We start from the raw sequence: 20417 nt of genomic DNA on the forward strand, positions 1-20417 counted from the left end.
TTGTAACCGTCTTTTTATTTTCAGTTTATGTTAGATACAGTTCGTATCCTTGTTAAAGTTACTCTTTTTACCGCCGTAGCAGTAAAACTCTCGGTTTCATTTACATTTCTGTGTCTTGCACTTTCATTCTTTAAGAAAGCATGCTATATTCTCAAAGTCTGTCATAACCAGTTGGTATCGATTAACATTTAAGGTTCTTGACTGATACTATTGTTTCTTCCTGCAAGCCTGGCACAAGCTTTATCATTTGGAGGTTTTTGCCTTTTAAATACAAGATTCAATCTCAATTGGATCGCTGCAGATGTGTGTATGAACGCACGCATTGTTAACAGTGTTGTTACAGGTGATCTGGGTTGAGTTTGGAGCGTTAATCACCATGGAAGAGTTTCCGTTCAACTCTTCTCTTGCGCTTCTGTCAAAATCGTCAGACAGTGGTTGTCGCATGCTGAAAGAAAACTGCGTATGAAATCGATCTTTTAGTTTTTTTCTTGGATTCTCTGACGTAGAGTCGTCCTTTGATTTTCCGCCAGCAAGAATGATTGATGTATCCGTCATCATTTTCATACTACCTCGTATCGTTGGAAGTGCTTCATCTAGTTTTGATTGTTTAAGAATTTCATTTTCTCTGGCTTGTCGGTTTTGTTCCTATAATGTAAAAAAAAATGACAAAAATAAACTGGAAGTAGTGAGACGCACGCAATGCCGTATAAAAACAACGGGCGAACCCGTGGATTTTCTATTGGCCACCGACTAGTATTCAAACTATTTACTGTGTGGATATTATAAATAAGATACCACATAAAAAGTTGTAAGTAAATTGCACAAATTTTTAGCTGAGTTTTTGATAATCTTTTTAAACATTGTAGAGTGAAGAAGTGTAGAGTAAAGAAGTGTAGAAAAACTTACAGAATTGCGTTCTCTTACGCGGTCAGACTTCACAACTTATGCAATTTTTCAATAACTCTCAGCCTTGTTTTAATTGTGGACCTATTTGCTACCGTCAAATGTCCCTAAAAGGTTGAGGGGCCTAGAAGAAGGTGGTTAGCAAAAATTTCTTGAAGGTTGATAAAAGGCACAAAGATGATTCTTTCCCCTCTATTTTCTATTTTTTTATTCTGTTTCTTTCATAATTTATTTATTCTGTCGCGAGTCTCCCCACCTTTAGCAGACAAAATTTTACAATTTACAACCTGACAGTAGACATTTTGGTGCAGAAGACTGCAAAAATTATCCACGCATAAACCTTTGCGGCGAAATTAAATATTTTAAAATTTCTTTAAAGGTATTGCAGATTTTAGGTAGCTGCCTGTTATAGAAATAGCCTTTCTCACCTCTTTATAATAATATTCAAAATTGCTGACAATAACTGGTACAGGTAAAGCAATGACCAACACCCCTGATACTGCGCACAAGGTACCAATTAACTTTCCCAAAAATGTTGCAGGATACAGATCGCCGTAACCAACAGTTGTCATGGTTACCACGGCCCACCAAAATCCGTGTGGAATGCTTTTAAATCCACTTTCGTTTTTCTCCGATTCTGCAAAATACACAGCACTTGAAAATAATATAACTCCAATGGCTAGGAATAACATAAGCATGGCAAGTTCATGGCTACTTGCTTTTACTGTATTTGCTAGAATATGAAGTCCTCTCGAATGGCGAGTTAATTTGAAAATCCTTATCACTCGAATAACTCGAATTACTCGCAAAACAGCAAGCTTGTTGCCGCCGCCACTAGCTCCAAGTATGACATTGAAATAATAGGGAAGTATAGAGAGTAAATCTACTATGTTTAAAGTAGATCTCACAAAAAGTATCTTATTTGGTGAGGAGATCAGACGAAGAACGTACTCCAAAGTAAACCATACATTGCATACTGTGTTCAATATAAACCAAGTCTCTTTCATATATTTTCCATCTTTAGTGTCAGGATTGAGATCTGGAATGGTTTCCAAACAAAACACACTAATTGACAACACAATTATAACAACAGATAGGATAGCTAAAATTCTAGCAAATATCGATGAAGTTGGTCGCTCAAATAAAACCCAAATTGTCGATAAAAACGGATTAGTTGGTAAAGGTAGCGAATCATCTTGATCGCTTTTGTGAGTTTGCTCGTTAAACTCTAATGCGTTTTCAGCTAGTTCAAAAAAGATAACTTCCTGGGAAAAGATGCTTTCTGACACACCTTCTGGTCGTTCCAAAACTCCGTTTGATTGATAAAAATATAATATGCCATTAAATGCTTTTCTTGATCGATCAAAGAAATATTCACCGGTAATTTTGTTATAAAAATGGATCCTTTTGTCCGGATCTCCTAACAATGAGTTAGGAAATCTTTTCAGTGTGCTGAGGTATGTTTCAAATCGTTTGCCGGCAATATTAATAACTATAATGTCGTTCTCTTTACTGTCAACAACCGGTGGTACTGTTTTCGACACTTGAATTCGCTCACGTGACGAAACAGAGTAAAGCGATGGGACGCTCATGTTACGATGTATCGACGTTACTGCCATCGTCATGACTACGAATTAATTTGATTACAACGAGCATGTGCAAAGTTGTAGTTAAATTTCTGATATACTACAGGAAGGGTGGTGGTTATTCTATAATACAGAACTTCTTTAAATTAAAGATTTAGCTAAATTAATTTGGTAAATTATAAGCTTGCTGTCAAATGGTATTTAACCATTCTCTTCACTTCTCCTACCCTTGATTAAGCAGAGAACAAATTTACGTAAGTTTTCAGGCACTTAGAATTTCGATAATATTTTTGAAACACTCCTTAAAAATAAGAAACATTTACCAGAATTGGAAAATATTGCTTTTTCCCTATCAATTACATTCAACTAGTTTATCCCTCAAAAACGCCAGTCTAAGGTCTTAAAATCCTGGATTCCTAATCCGTGCATCATGGCATAACAATCAATTTTTAAAACAACATTACTTCGAAAAGCACCCCCTGAAAAATATACATAACTCACCATAATCCATTAATAATTTTAAAGATTTCCAAGAAGTATTGACATTAGAGGTAATAGAAAACAAATTGTATCGCTTGAAGAGTCAGCGGAAAGCTGTTCCATTAACAAACGCTTGAACACTTGAAAAATACAAACTGATGTATGGTAAGAACAGATCGACTTCAGTTTTTTGTCTATTCTCTTTTAAGTTGCTCTAATTGCCGAAGCTTTTGTATACAACAAAAATCAAAAAATAGTCTTTCGCCATTTTTAATTCTATTATTAATTTACATTGCATCTAAACAAGACCTTTTAAAAAAAAAAGAAATTCAACGATTTGTTATCATAAAAGTAAAAAAGCAGCTGTTACTTGAAATCAAAAGCTCCTCCCATTATAAATAAGCAAGTGCGACCATGGTGCACTTCAAGGTTGTATTGGATTTTGCGCTACCGTGTAATGTATACCTTAGGAGAACAAATTATCTGCGGAAGTAATTTTTGCGAACCTTTATTTGGGGAATTTGTGTCAGCAAAAAGTTAGTCCCAAAAATTGTAAATTTTCTAACACAATAGTGTTTAAATCCTCAATTTCTTGTGTGACCTAATTGAGTTCTGTGTTGCTCATCAAAAAGTACCTTTATTTTTAAATACTATGTTAGGCTTAATACTTATATCGCTTCTAATAAAATTGCTAAAATTTATCCCTCACAAAAATCAATTCCACAAATTTAGGCAAAATGTATTTACCAAAAAAAAATATTGCGCAAAATGAAGCATTGCAGGACAATTTATCAGCAAAAATATGTTTCTTCTGCAAATAATTTCATCTCTTATGATCATAAAGACATTTCAACAGGCAACACCGAACTATTTAAAAACACTGGTGCAGATAAAAATAAATGCCTTGCAATATTGAAAAATAAGAAGGTCGCTACTCCCTTCCATGATCAACTGCCCCTATTCAAATGAGTCGCCATGCTTGCTAAAAAACAAGCTGCTTATATAACTGATAAATAGCTTTGTCAAAACTGTTATTGTAAAGGTAATAATGCGACAAGATCTTTATTGCAAAAGCTTTCTGGAAAAGTGTAAAACCATGGTAAAGGAAAGGTTTAAATTGACTCTCTGTAAAAGTTTGCAGTCTAATTGAAAGAAGTATGACTCCTTCGTCATGCGAAATAATTAATGAACTGAAAGCAGTACTCAATTTTGTGATATCCACCGGATAATTAATTATGTACCACCTCCTGAGGCGTTTAATTTAAAATATTTTTTTCCAATCTCTATATAAGTGCCCGAGCCATCACAAGGGCCTTGAAAGAAGGTTGACAAATAGTATATTTTGCTAGTACTCAAGTTTTATGACCAAATGTAAAAATTTTTAAGTATATTCATGTTATTTATTGTCTTGGAAAGAAAAAGGGTTTCCATAAATTTCATTCTCTGACCTGTTTTAAACATTCTGTCCAGCTGTACAGTCAAATTACAGTCAAAGTACGGCGCTGCTTCTACCTAGAACATTACTTTATCATTTTTTTAAACATATTATAAAAATATTATAAATAATGCAATAAAGTCGGAGAAAGAAAAAACTAACAATAGCCCTTCTCATACCTTTTTTTGATGAAGAAAAAATCAAAAATCGCAAATAGCAAGCGAAGGGACGTTCAAAATATAGGATGGTAGCAAGCGAAGGTACTAAAAGATAAATTTGCGTTAAAAGATAATGCAAACGTTATAACTAATGAAAAAGCTAATAATAAATAAATAAACCGAAAGCAAAAAAAAAATCAGCAAAAACAGAATAAAAGCAAGCAGTTTCAGAATCTAAATAAGTTATTACAAATCACATTAATGTTAGAAAAAATTCCTCTACTTTGCATTCATATATCATAGCCCAATTCTTTCTCTGAAAATGCATAATTTAATTTCCCGAACCCATCTAACCGTCTTGAAATTAATCACAAAATCTTTTGAACAATTGTTTTTAAAAATATAATATAAAAGAAGAGGAATATTTTTCCTTTTTGCATGCAAGAATAGCGTCGTTGGATATTTCAAACATGAATACAAAAGTTATAATTTTTTTAGGTTTAAAAAGTGAAATGTTCGAATATACCCTTTGTTACGGTTCCCTTTGTGTTTTGTATACGAATGTATAAGATCTAAAGCCCAATGGAAGACTATATATAATTTTTGCACCTGCCGATATCAACTATTTCAATGTTCATCTCTCTACCTTCTTCCATGTTTTTTTTAAATTATTTCGAAGTAGGTGACACAGTCAGGGTTCAATAAATAACCTGTAAAAACAACATTAACGCAAAACGGATTCTTATAAAATTAATAATTATAAATTATTTAAGTAACTTAATTTTTTAAATGTCACCTTTTTTTTTTACTACGTCGATGCTGTGTGGAAAAAGCATACGAAAAAAAAACTGTTTTGGGGTTAAATTGTTTGTTTATAACATGAGATCAGCCTGATGCGCATTGATTTTGTTTCTGTGTACTCACGTTCCCGAAACTTCTTATTTGCAGTGTTTGGTGAAGCATTGTTCGTGGTGAGGCCAGATTTTGTTTGCAATGTAACAAAAACTTTAAGAATTTCAACGAAATACGGTAAGCAGGTTAGGAAGACCAGACAACTAAAACTAGCCTGGACTTCCCTAAAGGTCAGATAATGCTTTATTCATTATTACCAGGTAGTTAGCTAAGAAATGTAATCAATATTTATTACCTTACTTGGGTGACATCAGCTAGCTATCTAGGTAGAAAATGAATAAACAATCTGTATGTTTTGACTATAACTAGTTGGATGATGTTTGTTACCAGGAAGACATCACAAATATCCTCCGTTCGGGTTCCAAACAACCCGAATTCTTGTTCTATAGTTTTAACATCAATTTTATGAAAGTATCGATAAAGCTAACGAAGTAAATTGATGTCTTGGAAATTGTTGTTGGTTTATTCCAATGAAAAAACTAAAAGGAACAGGAACTTTATTCAAATAACTTTTATCTAAGAAGCTTTTAAAATTCTTTGTAAGAAGTTTTGCAGCGCGGGCCTCTCAAGACATGATTTTGATGAAACTTGAGAATCCTGCTAGTTTATAGCTGCATTTGAAAGTAGTGGAAGCAAAATGTGCATTATAAAATAGAATGTATTAACCCTATTAAGACCGGGCTCTTTAGGGACTCTGTATGGCAGGAAAAGGGCCTAAAGAGCAGCCAATCCCTCTGGAAATGATGGCACAGACATCGTATTGCCACAAAACTTGGTTCAAATGTGTGCTAGCATACTGCTGAAAAATAGGATAAAAAGATTACTTGATAAAAGTATAAAAATGATAACAAATCACTTTGTTAATTGGGATATTTTTTTACTATCTGAGATTGATGACAGAAATAAAAAGTACTAGGACGGGGCTGAAAACCCCGATGACGGTAGCAATCATCTCATCATTCAGTTTTTGTTTTTTTTAAAAAAAAGATTCAAAACACAAATTACATATCTCAACACCTATATATTAGTAAATCACTAGAGTGACTTACCAATATATATAATGTATAAATATAATGTACGATGAAGAAAACAAAAGGGAATGTGGCGCCGTATATTAGCGGTTATAGCTCTTGTATTCTGTGCGGGAGACCCGTGTGCGATTCCTCCTGACGGTGATTCAACATGGGCGAGTAAATTTTACCATAGCCCTGGGTTAACCCAACACATGTGAGGGAAATTGGGGAGATGGCACACTGTGTGGGCCGATGGATGTTGACGGGAGTTGTCTAGTAGAGACCGCGCCCTAATTGGGTCTGCTAAGTTATGGCCCCTCCTGGAAATAATAGACAGGGTATATCCCTCGATATTTGTTAGGCTAGCCATGTAGAATATGCACATCTATCATCTATAATGCATTGATTATTACACAATAAAACATTTCTAGCAACATCGCGTTTTTTACGCTGCTACCATATTTACTGTAAAAATGCTACACCTAAAAGCACATAAAGTTTTCGTACTTTTTACGTTACAGTGATTATGACTTGCAGGATATAAGTTGATTGTAATACGATACATTTGTATTCGTATATTTGTGTGCTTTTCGTGGACACACTTGTTCTCTATCTTTTTTTTAAAAAAAATGTTTCTAATTTATTTGCATCGTTAAGATAAAAAATAACTTACTAAAATTTATATTTAAGTCGATTAGTAATTGAGACAAGCAATTTTATTTGCAGGGATCCTTTCCCATTTTTTTGTATCAGGACTCCAAAATCTGTTATAGATTTGATGAGTGGGAAATGAATTTTATTTGATTCTATATCTTTTTATATTTAAGTAAAAAAAACATTACAATTTTGCTTTGTCTCCCGGTTAACCTTGTGTTGACATAAAGCACTACTTTTTATGTGTACGTGCAATTTTTTAAATACCACTCTTTTTCAACGAACAGAGAAGAATTAAAATATTTGTATTTGCGTGTGCTTTACTAGCCCTAGTCTGGCTGGGGCTATTCGGGGCTCTGAAAAGTGAAGCAGTCATCACATTGCTACAAAACACGAAACTTGACACAAATGTTTGTTAGAACATTGGAGGACAACTGGGATAGAATGGTTTAGATGACTTCACCCATCCCTAGATGACGTCAGCATATGTTTCTGAACCTGAAAACTTGCCAAAACGGCGAAACGTAAGCTTTGGAATAAGAAAAACTGCTTTATAGGCTTTAGATGCATAAAATTACTTGATAGACTAAAATATGCCTTTTAAAGGGTTACTAAGGACATTGAACAAATTCTTTTCGTTTATTTGTTTCTGACCAACTGTTAACCGATGACAATGACAACCAATTTTTTTGACTATATCCTGAAACTAACTAACATTGATAAAAAATCACCAAATTTTAACTCCCACAATATTATGCTTATTACAAAATGAAAGGAGGGGGGGGTGTGATTTGATTTTTTTTTTCACTGTCACAAGCTGTCCCAGTAAACAAATGTTTCAGCTTCAATGAAGAACCTAACTTAACCTTAAAATTATAAGAAAATGCTCTACGATATGATTGGTTTGTGCTGATTGGTCGACTTGAAATCGAGTTAAACTGAGAATTAGGAACTTGATTGTATTTTGGTATACCAAATTTTTTTATTTAATTTATTACATATCACTATGCCAAATAAAACGTTTACACACACCAAAAACTTTTAGCAAATTAACACATACTGCCGTCTATCAACAAAAACTGTAAAATGTTAAGAAAAAACGGATTTCAAGGAGTATTATTATTATTATTATTATTATTACTATTATTTACCACAAGCTCAATAAGGGTCCTGCGGAGAGATCCCCGGTGCAGCTCAACTAGACAACCGCCTAAGATATCAATCCTATTCTCATGCTGAACGTTAAGCAAAAAGGATCGATTCACACTTTTATAGTCTCTGGCATGACTCGATCAGGGTTTGAACCCAAGACTTTTCGCACTGGAGGCGAACGTTTTACCAGAAGGCCACCAGTCAATTAGTTTCCCACTTCAACAAAAAAGTTTTTTTTTTGCATGTTGCACATTGTCTTTATACCTTAAGGTAATTAATTTTCGCGGATTTCTTTTCTCTGAAATTTCGCGGGAAAAAAGGTTTTTATTTTCGCGGATTTAGTGTTGAAGTTAGTTTTGTGAGAATTTATCTTCGCAGCTTTTCGCAATTTTCAGATAATTATAAAGTAAGAATAAAAGAATAAATTGAATGATATTGTATATAAATTGTAGGTACATTAGCTTATCTATCTTTCATATCATTTTCCAAAATATTAAAGAAATAAAATTACAACGGATGGATTATAAAAAAATATATTTCGTTGTCTCTTGCATTAAAATTTCCCTGGATTTAGCGTAAATCCAAGTTTTTTAAAAAATATCGGAAAAAGAAGAAAATTTAGCGTGATTTAATTTTCGCGGATTAGACCGATTTAGAAATATCCTGGGAACTTATTTTCCCGGATCCGGGGTATTTAGATTTTTCGCGGGAACATATTTCCGCGTTTTCTTGCAAAAATTGCGAAAATTAATTCCCGTTAGTTACTCCTCTATATACCCATTTTGAAAAATCTTAATCGGTTCAAGGCAAATTATTATGTAGATGTTAAAGGAGAAAAATATGTTATCCATAATCACATCTAAGCATCTTTTTGTGTCAATCGTTGCTTGCTTGAGTTGTTATTAATTACACTAATGCGCTGATCTTGTTTTTCATGCCTTTTGTGATCTCAAACACTGCTTTTTTTCGCATATAGTAAACCAGTCTGTTTTAAACAGGGCTGCTCTACAAAGAGAAATGTGCTGAAAAAAGGTATGAAAACTTTGTAGTAAATTATTACTGCTAAATAGTTGAAATAAATACTGAATTCATTAATCCAACAATGATATAAACCAATCTAAGTCAAATTACTTTAGATCGACAGGTCTCCTTTAAATTGGATCCAAAGAGCACTGAAATTGATTTATAAACTCAGTCTTTTCTCAAAAGCAAGTTTTTTTAATTTCAGGGATTTCTTTATTTTGTTGTTTGCATTAATTTTAAAAATCCATCACAAATACAATCTTGCTCGTAGTTTTTGCATTCAAACAAGACATAATATGAAGCTTGAATTAATCTAATGTCGTTTTGGCAAATTATTTAAATCAATTTCTGAAATTTTAGACCATCTATATTTAAAACTTGCAAGCATTGTTCAACGATGGACTGTTTATTGTTAGTGCATTGTTCGTTATAACAACATTTTTTGTACTTATCTTAAAGGCTCTGCAATATCTAGAAGCAATGCTCATTGCAAGAATCCACAATACGAAGAAATACGTTTTTGGTCGTTTTTCTTTGTTTCCAGGGATGTGAATGTTTATTACAGCGTATTATTCCTTATCCAATAAAACCGATTTCATACTTCCGTACATTTCACTGGCAGGTTTTATGTTTCAGTTGGTTTATTTGGATTGTGTATTCAAACCATCAGGTTTTTTTTGTGGTATTACACTGCAGCTCGTCGAAAAAGTTGGCAAGCATTTACGTGTGAAGATTGGTTTAAATTATTTTCTAAATGAAAATACCCCTAAAGTTGAGTATTTAGATGAAGATGTTGTTGCGATTCAAATCATTAAAAATATGACCCGGAAGTGTGCTACCTGCCAAATACATGTATTTGAAGAAAGGCAAAATTTTGGGAAGAAGACCATAGGAATACTTGTTATTGTTATCTGCTAGTTGTTACCATAACAGGAAATTGGTTTGACTAGCTCTTTCATCAGACATAAATATTTTTTTTATACAACGGAGACTTTTCTTTGCATATTATTTCAATGTGAGTTTTCAGGAATTGCTAGCCGAAATAAAAATTCTTAACAAATGCATTGAAGTAGTGACACGATCTACTATCTTATTTGTAAATATTTAAGCTGTAATTAGTGAGCGGAATGTAAATGTATGGTTTACCATTGCTATTCCATATAGACATTTTCCACTGAGGATGATACGGACTGGGAACGGACGCGTGCATTTGGGATATAGTAGTACTACTTTGAATACTGTTAATATAAACTAAAAATCATTTGCTGCAGAACTTCCTGACAGTGTTTAGTTTTGCTTCCATTTTTAGCTTTGTTATTGTCATGTTAAAAAATGTTTTCAATGTTGGTTTGTTTACTCTCGGTACAATGCAATATTTGGGTGAATTGAAAAAAAAGAGTTATTTGTCCATGTTTGGTCATGGTGTGGTCACAAATTATTTTACTTTTAGTAAATTAAAGAAGCTTTTTTTAACCAAATGAAAAAATCCGATCAGTTAAAAAACAATTACCAAAACAATGAATGATATCTGGGCAATTCAAGATGAAACTTGTGTTGTTTAAGTAAGCATGATGGAAACCAAACAGAAACATTAGTACATCTCCGGTAAGTTTATTATTTTCACAAGTAAAGTGAAGGCTATCACATAATTGTGCATTTTTAGGTACAAGAAGTACATGAAAATGTTATGCAAAGGGTTAAATTCTGGTGAAAGAACTGCAAAAAGTGTGCATTATGAACCGTTGTCCCAGAGAAGGACACTGGGTTTACATCAGCGCCTGTAGAAATGGGATCTGCCCAGTATATAATTTAATATGAAGTATGTGCCTGCTGAGCCTGATTCTTATCTGTTTAGAGCGGTCACATTACATCAAACAACAAATTTGGAGGCTTTAAAAAGATGAATCGCCCAATCAGCTACACAACAACAAGAGAAAACACACTCGACGCACTGGGAACAATCGGATTGAATAGGACAAAATTCGGACTCTACATCTGAGGTGCTGGAGGAGCAACAGCAGCGGCAAATGCAGACGTCCCAGACCGTCTTTTTAAACGACATGGTAGATGGCGTTCGGAGGCAGCCAAAAATGGTTATGTGGAGGACGACGCAGAGCATTTACTATATGCTACAAGAAATCTAGGTCTTTGAAGCACCTACCAATCCTAACTTTTTCGTACATAACTACTGAGTCTGTCGCAAAAATAAGAAAATAAATAAGGTTATTTTCAGTTGAGCGCAGCAAATTAGAAAATAAACTTTTTAACAAGAATTCATAGTTAACACTGTCAGGGATACTAAGTCATATTCTTATTTGTAAGATTTTAGACCCCATGTCCTATAGCCACAATTTTAGATTTTAAGAGAATGTATGTTCCTGACACTCATAGGGGTGTCCTGGCCAAAGACTTAGCGACATAACTCATTAAGAAAACCTTCCTTGATCAAAACAATATCGCGGGAATGCATCACTTTACCATAACGCACACTTTAACTCTTTCTCATGTTACTATGATTAAATACCGGGGATTTTCTTTAGTTGTTGGTACTCTTATCGGTGAGAGATCTGCAAATGGAGTCCTGGTCGTGACTATTACAAATATAGTAAAGATAGGGGTGGGATATTGTATGATTCAATTGCTTCGACCGGAGCACCTATTTAGTCGTAAACGCTCCTCCTTAGCCCTACCTCGCTAAACTTAAAAGTGCTACAATTAAAAAACTTTTAGGCCAGTTTGCCAGAATTAACACAACAATCATTTGTAACAGATATAATTTTCGCGTTATAATTAACTGAGTGATAAAAGTTTGATAAAAAAAAATATGATTTTTGACGAAACGATTCTGTTAAGGTTAAGACGTATTTATATTCGCTTTTTAATAAAAACTGTAGAAAAATATATAAGACTAGTCGTTATTCCGTGGAAGAGTCCACGGGTTCGCCGGTCCTCAGATTTTCGCCCTTCGTACGTTATTTCCACATCGCTATTTCCTACATCCTGCTAGCCTGTTAAGACGAAGCAATGAAATCTCCTTGAACGGTGGTTATTTTTATAATTAAAGATGCGATTGTGATGCAGTTTATGATTTAATAACCCCCTGGTTCTAAAAAAATTGAGGAAAGATCACAGGAAAATAAGCTACCATTTTAAACAGAGATATTAAATACGGGTATTAATATGGAGACTAGTCGTTAAACCGTGGAAAATCTACGAAAATTCGTCTGTCACAACAAATTGAATAAAAATACAATTGTTTTTTGTAGCTTGAAGATTTTAGGCGTGGTTAGCATATCTCGGATTTGACCGACAAACAAAGTACCGCTATTATGATAGAGAAAAAAATGCGAACAAAATAAGTTAAAGAAAATAAAAAGAGCTATGGAAGATATGAAATTTTAGCAAAGATTTGACCTTATAAGGTTATTTTTTGAAGAAAATTACCGTTTTGGCTCACAGATAGACTGAGAAACAGATTTTTTACCGCCGTATCTTATTCACCGAAATGCTTATCAGTATTTTCTGTTATTACTTCCACATAAGGAAACGTCTGTCACTTCAGCTTCGGAGTTTTAATAAATTTTTACTTCAAAAATTTAAAATTCAGTCGTAAACACTGTTAAAATTCTACTTCAGGCTCTGAAATCTTGGGAGCGTTAAATAGTGGTGACATTGTCAATTATCCATTTATACTTTGATTTTTAAGTCGTTTCTTTTCAACAAATCAATTTCCATTTAAAAATTGACCTCGTGATCAAAGCATTAAAAAACTGTTGCGAAAAAGAAATCAAAACAAAACATTAATTATGAATCCTACTTTTTGATGTTTACAAAGTATATAAAGAAATATAAAACGTAAAAGATGCAACTAGGCCGCTTGGAATATTTTTACCTTTTTCGAAAGCGTATTGTATTGATTTCGGCTTGACCTGACAGTTCTTTATAAAAACAATCCATATTTTTTATACAGTATACTTTCCAATTAGCGGACACCATCGGTGTGTGACGAAAGTGGCCGCTAATTGGAATTGCCCACCTTTTGGAAAGTTTAACATTTTAGGCAGAAAATGAAAATAAAGCCGATTTTTTTATCATAAAGGAAAAATACAAATGATAATATAGTATTAACATAATGATAACGAACCAAACTTTCAATTTTTACAGATCTTTAAAGTCTTTGAAACAAATTTTAATAAATTATGGTTAAATGATTAAAGATTTTATTTTAAAAAGTCTTTGATTAATTGTTGTTTTCTGTTATTTATCTTGGCAATCGCTAGTCTCTACTCAATGGAGAAAAGAGTTTCTCTTTCCTCTCTGTTGAGATCGTTTAGTTCTATGAGCTCGTCAAGCATTGTTAGCGTTGTGACAATAGAAACTTCTTTTTTTTCAATCACAGAATTATCACCATCTTCGTCATCGTCATCAGATGAAATCTCTTCTATATTTCCAGACTCTCTTTGAATATATTCATCTACACATTTTTCTAGGGAGCTTACTTTCCAATCTACTTCATCTGAACTATTCATTCTTGTCTATTTTTCTTTGCTCCCTTTTGATTTTTTTGTACTATCCGCTAATTGGAGAAAAAAAAGCCATATCCGCTAATTAGAGTGTCCGCTAATTAAGTGTCCGCTTTTTGGAAAGTTTTTTATGAGACTTTGACTAGAAAACGGCTAGTGTATGACCAAAGTGTCCGCCTTTTAGAGTGTCCGTTAATAGGAGAGAATACTGTAGGTATAATAAGAACAGGTAATTAAATTTTCTGATTGCTACAATCTCTCACAGCTTGAGCCTGCAATTAAAAAGCTGACTTTCAGTTTGTGTGACGACTTCCCCTCCTTCCCATACTTCGATGTTGATTATACTTGCCAACTTGTGTACATCAGTCACTTAAACATTGGAATCTGAAGAAAGGGAAAGGCGGTTTCAGAATTTCTGTGAGGGATTATGTTTGTTTTTATTTAATTCCACCCTGAAATTATCTAAATTTAGACACAAACCTTTCATTTAATCTGAGAGTACTAAAATATAATGTTTAGTTATGCTAAAAAATTTTTACCAGAACATATCCTTAAATTTATCTTTCGTATTTTTGTTGAATATTTTTATCTATAATTTTAAAATTCAAGGTGTGACATAGAAAACTGCTCGTAATATTACATCGTTTTGTTATCTAATACTTATCAATGAATACAATACTTATTGAAGATATTATTTTGGTTTGTCTGTTCAGTATTCATATTACTGTGGAAGTTTATCATTTCTTGAACATGATAGTTTAGTAGGCGACGTTTCGGGAGATCCTTCTCCCATCATCATTGGGCAAAGTAAAATGATGTTAAGCATGTATTTATATAATTGCAGAGGATCGAAATTCATAAAAATTAACCAATCGGAAACGAGATGATAATTACAGTTAATTACGATAATTAACATTTTCGGACCTGGATGTAGGTAACTACTTTTTCTGTAGGGCTGGTAACCAAATCTCAGGAAGTTGATACGAGATGCTGTTTATGTGTTTGTTACACTGTTGATGGTTTCTTTAATCTTCCTGGCCGTTGTTCTGGATTCTTTGTCAATGATTTTCTTCTCATCACAATATAGGCGAAACAAAAAGAAAGTTTAAGAACATATGCGCGCAGTGAGAAAAAGAGATGTGAAGAAAAACGAAATTGCGGACCACAGCTGGAGCAGAAGTCATCAGTTTAATTGGGATGAGATGAAAATCATTTATTTCAAACAAATCTTTATTGTCAGGACTTTTAGATACATTATTTGACTTCTTTCTGAGCTGACTTTTACTTGTAATTCCAACATATCTTTTGACATACCATTCTTTCGTTATTGATTGGTTCATTCAATTGCTGCCGCTGCCTTTCGTGTACTGCAAATAGCGTTAAATTGTTGATCCATGCCAACTAATTTGCCTCAACGATTACGAAGGTTATTGCTTTTCGTTCCTAAATGGCAAACATACCTTTCTTAAGCAGCTCTAAAAGAAGCACTTAAATGCTGTTGCGAATTGATCATGAAATAATCCATAAATAATTGGATTACAGCAACTGTTAAAATAAAATTTACTTTAATATTCGTTGTAACTAAATTTTAGTTAAACATCCAACTTTTCACATTCTTCTTTTTATCCTGATATTCTTTACATCCCAAAGAAACAGAGTTTTTAGAGCTTCCATCGAAACGCAAAGATTTCGCCCCAGTGCTCATTGTAAGTTTTGCCGGGTATTGGCTCCCCTTCTTAAAGGTGTATCCGGCTTTCCTAAGCACTTCCTCAAAAAAACTTTAATCGCTGTTGCGAATTGATCATGAAATAATCCATAAATAATCGGATTACAGCAACTGTTAAAATAATGTAGCCATTTTACGCCGTAGACAAGAACTCGTGAAACTGGATTCATTGTCATTACTATGTAGAGATTCACAACTAAGAACGGTATCCAACACAGGAAGAAGACAGTGATAGCAATTAAAATTGTCCTAGCTACCTTCCATTCCCTTGCCACTGATCTTTTCGACACTTTTCGACTCTTTTTTACCGTGTAAAAAATCGAAACATACGCAAAGATCATGAAAATAAAGGGAAACAGCACACCTAGTAACATAGCAAAGTATGTATATTTCACCCATCCAAGTAGGTTGTTGGTTAAAGCAATGGTCACACTACAAATCCAAACAAATGCAATAATAAATAAAGATTTTCTTTTCGTCATGTATGCTCTGTGTTTAAGGGGATAGACAACTGCATAGTATCTGTCAATACTTATCGCAGTTAAGTTTCCAATAGATGATACGCATGTGATTACGTCAAGCAATGCAAACGTGTCACTTTGTATCATTGGTGGCCAGGTTTTCTTTATGATAAAGTACAAGTAAATCGGCATGGGAACCAACGCAACAAATATATCGCTGAATGCTAAGAATATGATAAAATAGTTCATAGCAGTTCGTAAATTTCGTTGAATACAAAAAACAAGACAAGTGAGTATATTGCCAACCAAAATAAGAGCCATGGTCACGCCAAAAGTTACAGCGTATATTATCTCTTGTTGGTGTTGCTGCTGTATTTTTTCATTGTGCTGTATCGAATAATTAACTGATTTGTTAACCATACCGCTTTAGCACGGAATCGGTGTGTCCTTGTTAATACAAGAAAATCTTTTTCTACTATCGTTAAGCAAACGCGTGATAAGTTCGTGCACATCTTATCGATCAAAATAGTTTGTTAACAAAGTTGCTGTCCCATCATGGACTGATGATATAAAATAAAAAAAATAAAAGCAATTTTTTTGTAAACATATTTATTTTTTTGATTTGCGAGCTGAATGAAATAACCAACTTCCTGGTTTCTTATCTAAATTCATTATATAATTACTATTTATTTACGCGCGCATCTTGTTATTCCAATGAAGTTTTATCAATGCTTTTGATCGTTTCTTTCCACATAAGGAATCATCTGTCTATTTAGCATCGGTGTTCTGAAGATTGTTTTCCAGGCAAATCATTAAAAATTTTTATCCGAACCTTTAAGATCAGTGCAATCGAAGTCTCTATAATAATAGCTGCATCCTCATTTCGGAAAATTTCCGAAGAGTCTGATTTTTTCGGATTCTGATTTACTTTCCCGCAGTTTAATTTCAGAATCAATTTCGAGCTCTGGGAACCTGACAGTAAAAAGATGAAAGTAGCCAAATACTGTTCGGCTAGTTATAACAAAATTCTTAATAATTCTTATGCTAAATGCAGTTAGGTCGCTACCTCTCGAGTGCCAAATAAATGCCAAATAATTACTTAGTATCACAGATATAGCATTGGACAGTTTAATTTCATTGATAGCATTTCATTGTCCGATTTAATATGTACTGTGTATTAAGGCCGTTTCACATTACAGAAATATATTGAATCCAATATATTGGAAATTATTGATAACTATTGAAAAATATTGCCTCAATTAATTGACATAATGTAAAACCAACTTTTGAGACACGTTCGAAAAAACATTACGCAATCGCTTTCAATACTTGTCAAGACTTTTTAATTCAAACACGGTTTGAATTAAAAAATATTGCAAGGGAAATTCTTTTGTTGTGAGAAGACTCAATTGTTCTCCGAACAATAGAAAAATCGAATCAGCAAAGTATTCGAAATTTGTCTGTCTGAAATAAACAGTAAATGAAACATACGATCGAAGATAAAAGATGGAGCAAAATAACATTTATTATTTTGAAAGTCAGCCACACGATTTTGCTACGAATGATCAAATACTATTTCCTCAAGCTACGACGCAACAGCAACATGCCGCACATGTCTTCACTCAGAGCTCACCAAAACCAACCTCGTCAATCTTGAGCCAAAACACACAAATATTCGGTCAGAGCGTGCCACAGCAACTTCAACCTTCACTCAGCCCCGTATTTCAAAATCCAGAAGATGAAACTTCTGCGAAACCTCAGAAGCGAGGAAGAAAAGGCTTGAAACATGAGAAAGTTTGGAGTAGTGGTGAAACTGAACATTTGATAAATTTGTGGTCACAATACGAAGTTCTATACAAAGTTAGTTGCCCAGGATATATGGACAAAAACAAAAAACAACTGGCACTTGTAGCGATTGCAGCCGAGCTAAATTGTAGCGAGAGTGAAGTACAAAAGAAGATGCACAGCATGAAGACTTATTATGGGACATTACGTCAGAATTATGAGGAATCGAAGAGGAAAAGTGGAAGCGGGAGAGCTGATTTGAAGAAGCCTAATTGGCCTTGGTATGCACTTATGGAATTTTTGAACGATAACTTGACTTCCAAGCGCACATATTTCAACATGAGACAAAACGAGGCTTCATCGGAGATTGACGATTTAGAGTCTCACGAATCTTTCTATGTGACCCCAAAATCGAAAAACAACCGGAGTAAGGGGCAAAGTTCGTGTCAACAAGATCTGCTGTACGTCAAACAATCTGCGCTTATGGACAAAGCTTTGAATGTTTTGTCTACTCCTAAGCCGAACGCACAGCCTTCTAAAAAGTCAGCTGACGATCTGTTTGGAATGATGGTGTCAAAGTCTATGTCTTCCATTCCCGAGAGCGAAGATAAGGAGGAATTGAAGATAGGAATCCAATCACTTATTTTACAAACAAAACGAAGAATACAGCTTTTCTAGAACCCTTAGATTCGTCATTGTTTGTATTTGTTGTTTTGGTGAATAAAGTTCTATTGTCCGTATACTTGATTCCATTGCCAATGCACCTGACCTATACCTTGAAAATAATCACTGAAAGAATTTTGAATATTTTCTGCGCGTGTGCTAAAGTTTCTTGATTTTGTTCCTTCCATCGGGGACAGACTTGATAGGTTGTTAAAAATATTATCTTTGATTTCCGGTCCCTCCGCGTTTGTATACGTTTGCATAGACATAGTACACAGCATATTATGTAGCAAAAAATTTAATTTTGCAGTGAGGCAGCGAAACCGATTTACAAGTATTCCAAAAGCGTTTTCACTTGTTCTTCTTGCACGTGATAAACGATAGTTGAATATGCGCTTTGACTCAGTAAGTCCTTTCTGTGCGTAAGGTTTCATGCAATACTCAGTTAAGGGAAAAGCATCATCAGCAACTAGAACGTATGGCAAGAGTGGCTGGTCACACTCAGGGTTAAGGAAGGAATCATCAATTCCAGATATGTTTGGCAGTTTTCTCCTTTCTGGTAAATCTATGCTGTTTGTAGATAATCCTCTGAAAAATTCACACTGCCTGAAAACTCCACCATCGCTCAGACGTCCCTGGCAGCCGATATCGACAAAAATAAATCGATAACGCGCATCAATGATACCTAGTAAAACTAAACTGAAAAAACCTTTGTAGTTGTAGTATGTTGAACCGCTAAGCTTAGGATGGTACAGAGCAATATGTTTTCCATCCATTGCCCCAATGCAATTTGGAAATTGCCACATCGTTTCGAATTCAGATGCAATTTCAAGCCAGTCGTCTTTGTTTTCGGGGAACTTGAGGAAATCATCTTTTAGTGTATCATATAATGCTTGACAAACCTGAGGAATAAATGTGGCAATGGTTGAAATACCAACAGAATAGTGATGATGTAAGCTAGTAAAATTCTCCCCAGTAGCGAGAAAGCGCAAAGTTATTGTCAGCTTCAACTCCGGCTCCAAAGGTTTCCGTAAATGCGTTGTCTTCTTCGTTAATTTACTTCTGACTTTCTCAAGTAAAAGCTAAACAAAAGGATTGTTTTAGATCAAACTCAGAATTATTTCACATGAATATCAAGTTAAAAATTATATTCACCTCATATATGTCTGGGCTCATTCGCAGGTATTTGCGGAAACTCTCTTCGTCATACAAACGTAGTTCTTGCACTAAGTTATCGTAAACACCGATCGATTTTCGTTTTTTCATCCACTCCTCCACCCAAATTCTACGCGTAACCTTAGGTTTGGAAAAGTTTGTCGGAAGTAAAGTTGTAGCAATAATAATCGCAGCAACCGCTTTTCTCTGTTCCTCAGACATTTTGAATTACAACAAAATTTAAATGGACATTTAAAGAGACATTTAAAGAGACAATTTGCAATAATTCGAAATATTTTCCAATATAATGAATTCAATAATTTTCAATTGATATCATTATTCATAAATATATTGCTGTCAATATTTTTCTATATATTGCTGTAATGTGAAACGGCCTTTATTCAACTTTGTTAACCGTCTGGACTTGAGCAATACGGGTTTTTAGGAATTCTGATTGGCTTAGCGCCCTTGACAACGCGCCGATATGGAGAGGTTTTGTTTGTCGTCAAAGAAATGGTAGCTTAAAATGTAAATAAGCAAGCAAAAACAAGTTTTAAGAAGCATTGAAAATGATTATATGTCTAGCTCCTAAAATAAATTTATCAGTAAAAACATTTTTATAGGATAGAAACAACAACAATGTCAAGATTAACAGTCAAAAAAACCGATTCAGCAACATTTTCTCTCAATGCTTCTTCAACATTGCTAGTTAATTAACTACATTGTTCACAAAAAACGATGATCTGATATGCAGTTTTATCAAAAATACTAAGTACAGGACGACGAAA

At 34.0% G+C, this 20417-nt stretch overlaps 3 protein-coding genes across 4 annotated transcripts; all 3 read right to left on the reverse strand.

Moving 5' to 3' along the window:
- Window positions 1–3653, reverse strand: LOC130623984 (potassium voltage-gated channel subfamily A member 2-like). 2 transcript variants are annotated; one of them, XM_057439542.1, is made up of 3 exons: window positions 2991–3653; window positions 1332–2530; window positions 1–645 (listed from the first exon to the last, which is right to left on the reverse strand). In XM_057439542.1, exons 1-3 carry the CDS (start codon window positions 2998–3000, stop codon window positions 265–267), a joined length of 1590 nt encoding a protein of 529 aa, XP_057295525.1. In that variant the 5' UTR covers window positions 3001–3653; the 3' UTR covers window positions 1–264. The 2 variants fall into 2 exon arrangements, with proteins under 2 accessions (XP_057295525.1, XP_057295526.1); XM_057439543.1 differs by having other exon boundaries at window positions 1332–2612; window positions 2991–3639.
- Window positions 3654–15486: 11833 nt separating this feature from the next.
- Window positions 15487–16554, reverse strand: LOC130623101 (D(2) dopamine receptor A-like). Its single transcript, XM_057438598.1, has one exon. The coding sequence runs from the start codon at window positions 16444–16446 to the stop codon at window positions 15541–15543; it is 906 nt and encodes a 301-aa protein (XP_057294581.1). The 5' UTR covers window positions 16447–16554; the 3' UTR covers window positions 15487–15540.
- A 1985-nt stretch (window positions 16555–18539) lies between these two features.
- On the reverse strand, window positions 18540–19970 carry LOC130623006 (uncharacterized). Its single transcript, XM_057438508.1, has 2 exons — window positions 19630–19970; window positions 18540–19556 (listed from the first exon to the last, which is right to left on the reverse strand). The coding sequence occupies exons 1-2, from the start codon at window positions 19849–19851 to the stop codon at window positions 18540–18542; spliced, it is 1239 nt and encodes a 412-aa protein (XP_057294491.1). The 5' UTR covers window positions 19852–19970.
- Window positions 19971–20417: the final 447 nt, after the last annotated feature.

Source organism: Hydractinia symbiolongicarpus, chromosome 13, assembly GCF_029227915.1.
Source record: "Hydractinia symbiolongicarpus strain clone_291-10 chromosome 13, HSymV2.1, whole genome shotgun sequence".
NCBI classification, from domain to species: domain Eukaryota; kingdom Metazoa; phylum Cnidaria; class Hydrozoa; order Anthoathecata; family Hydractiniidae; genus Hydractinia; species Hydractinia symbiolongicarpus.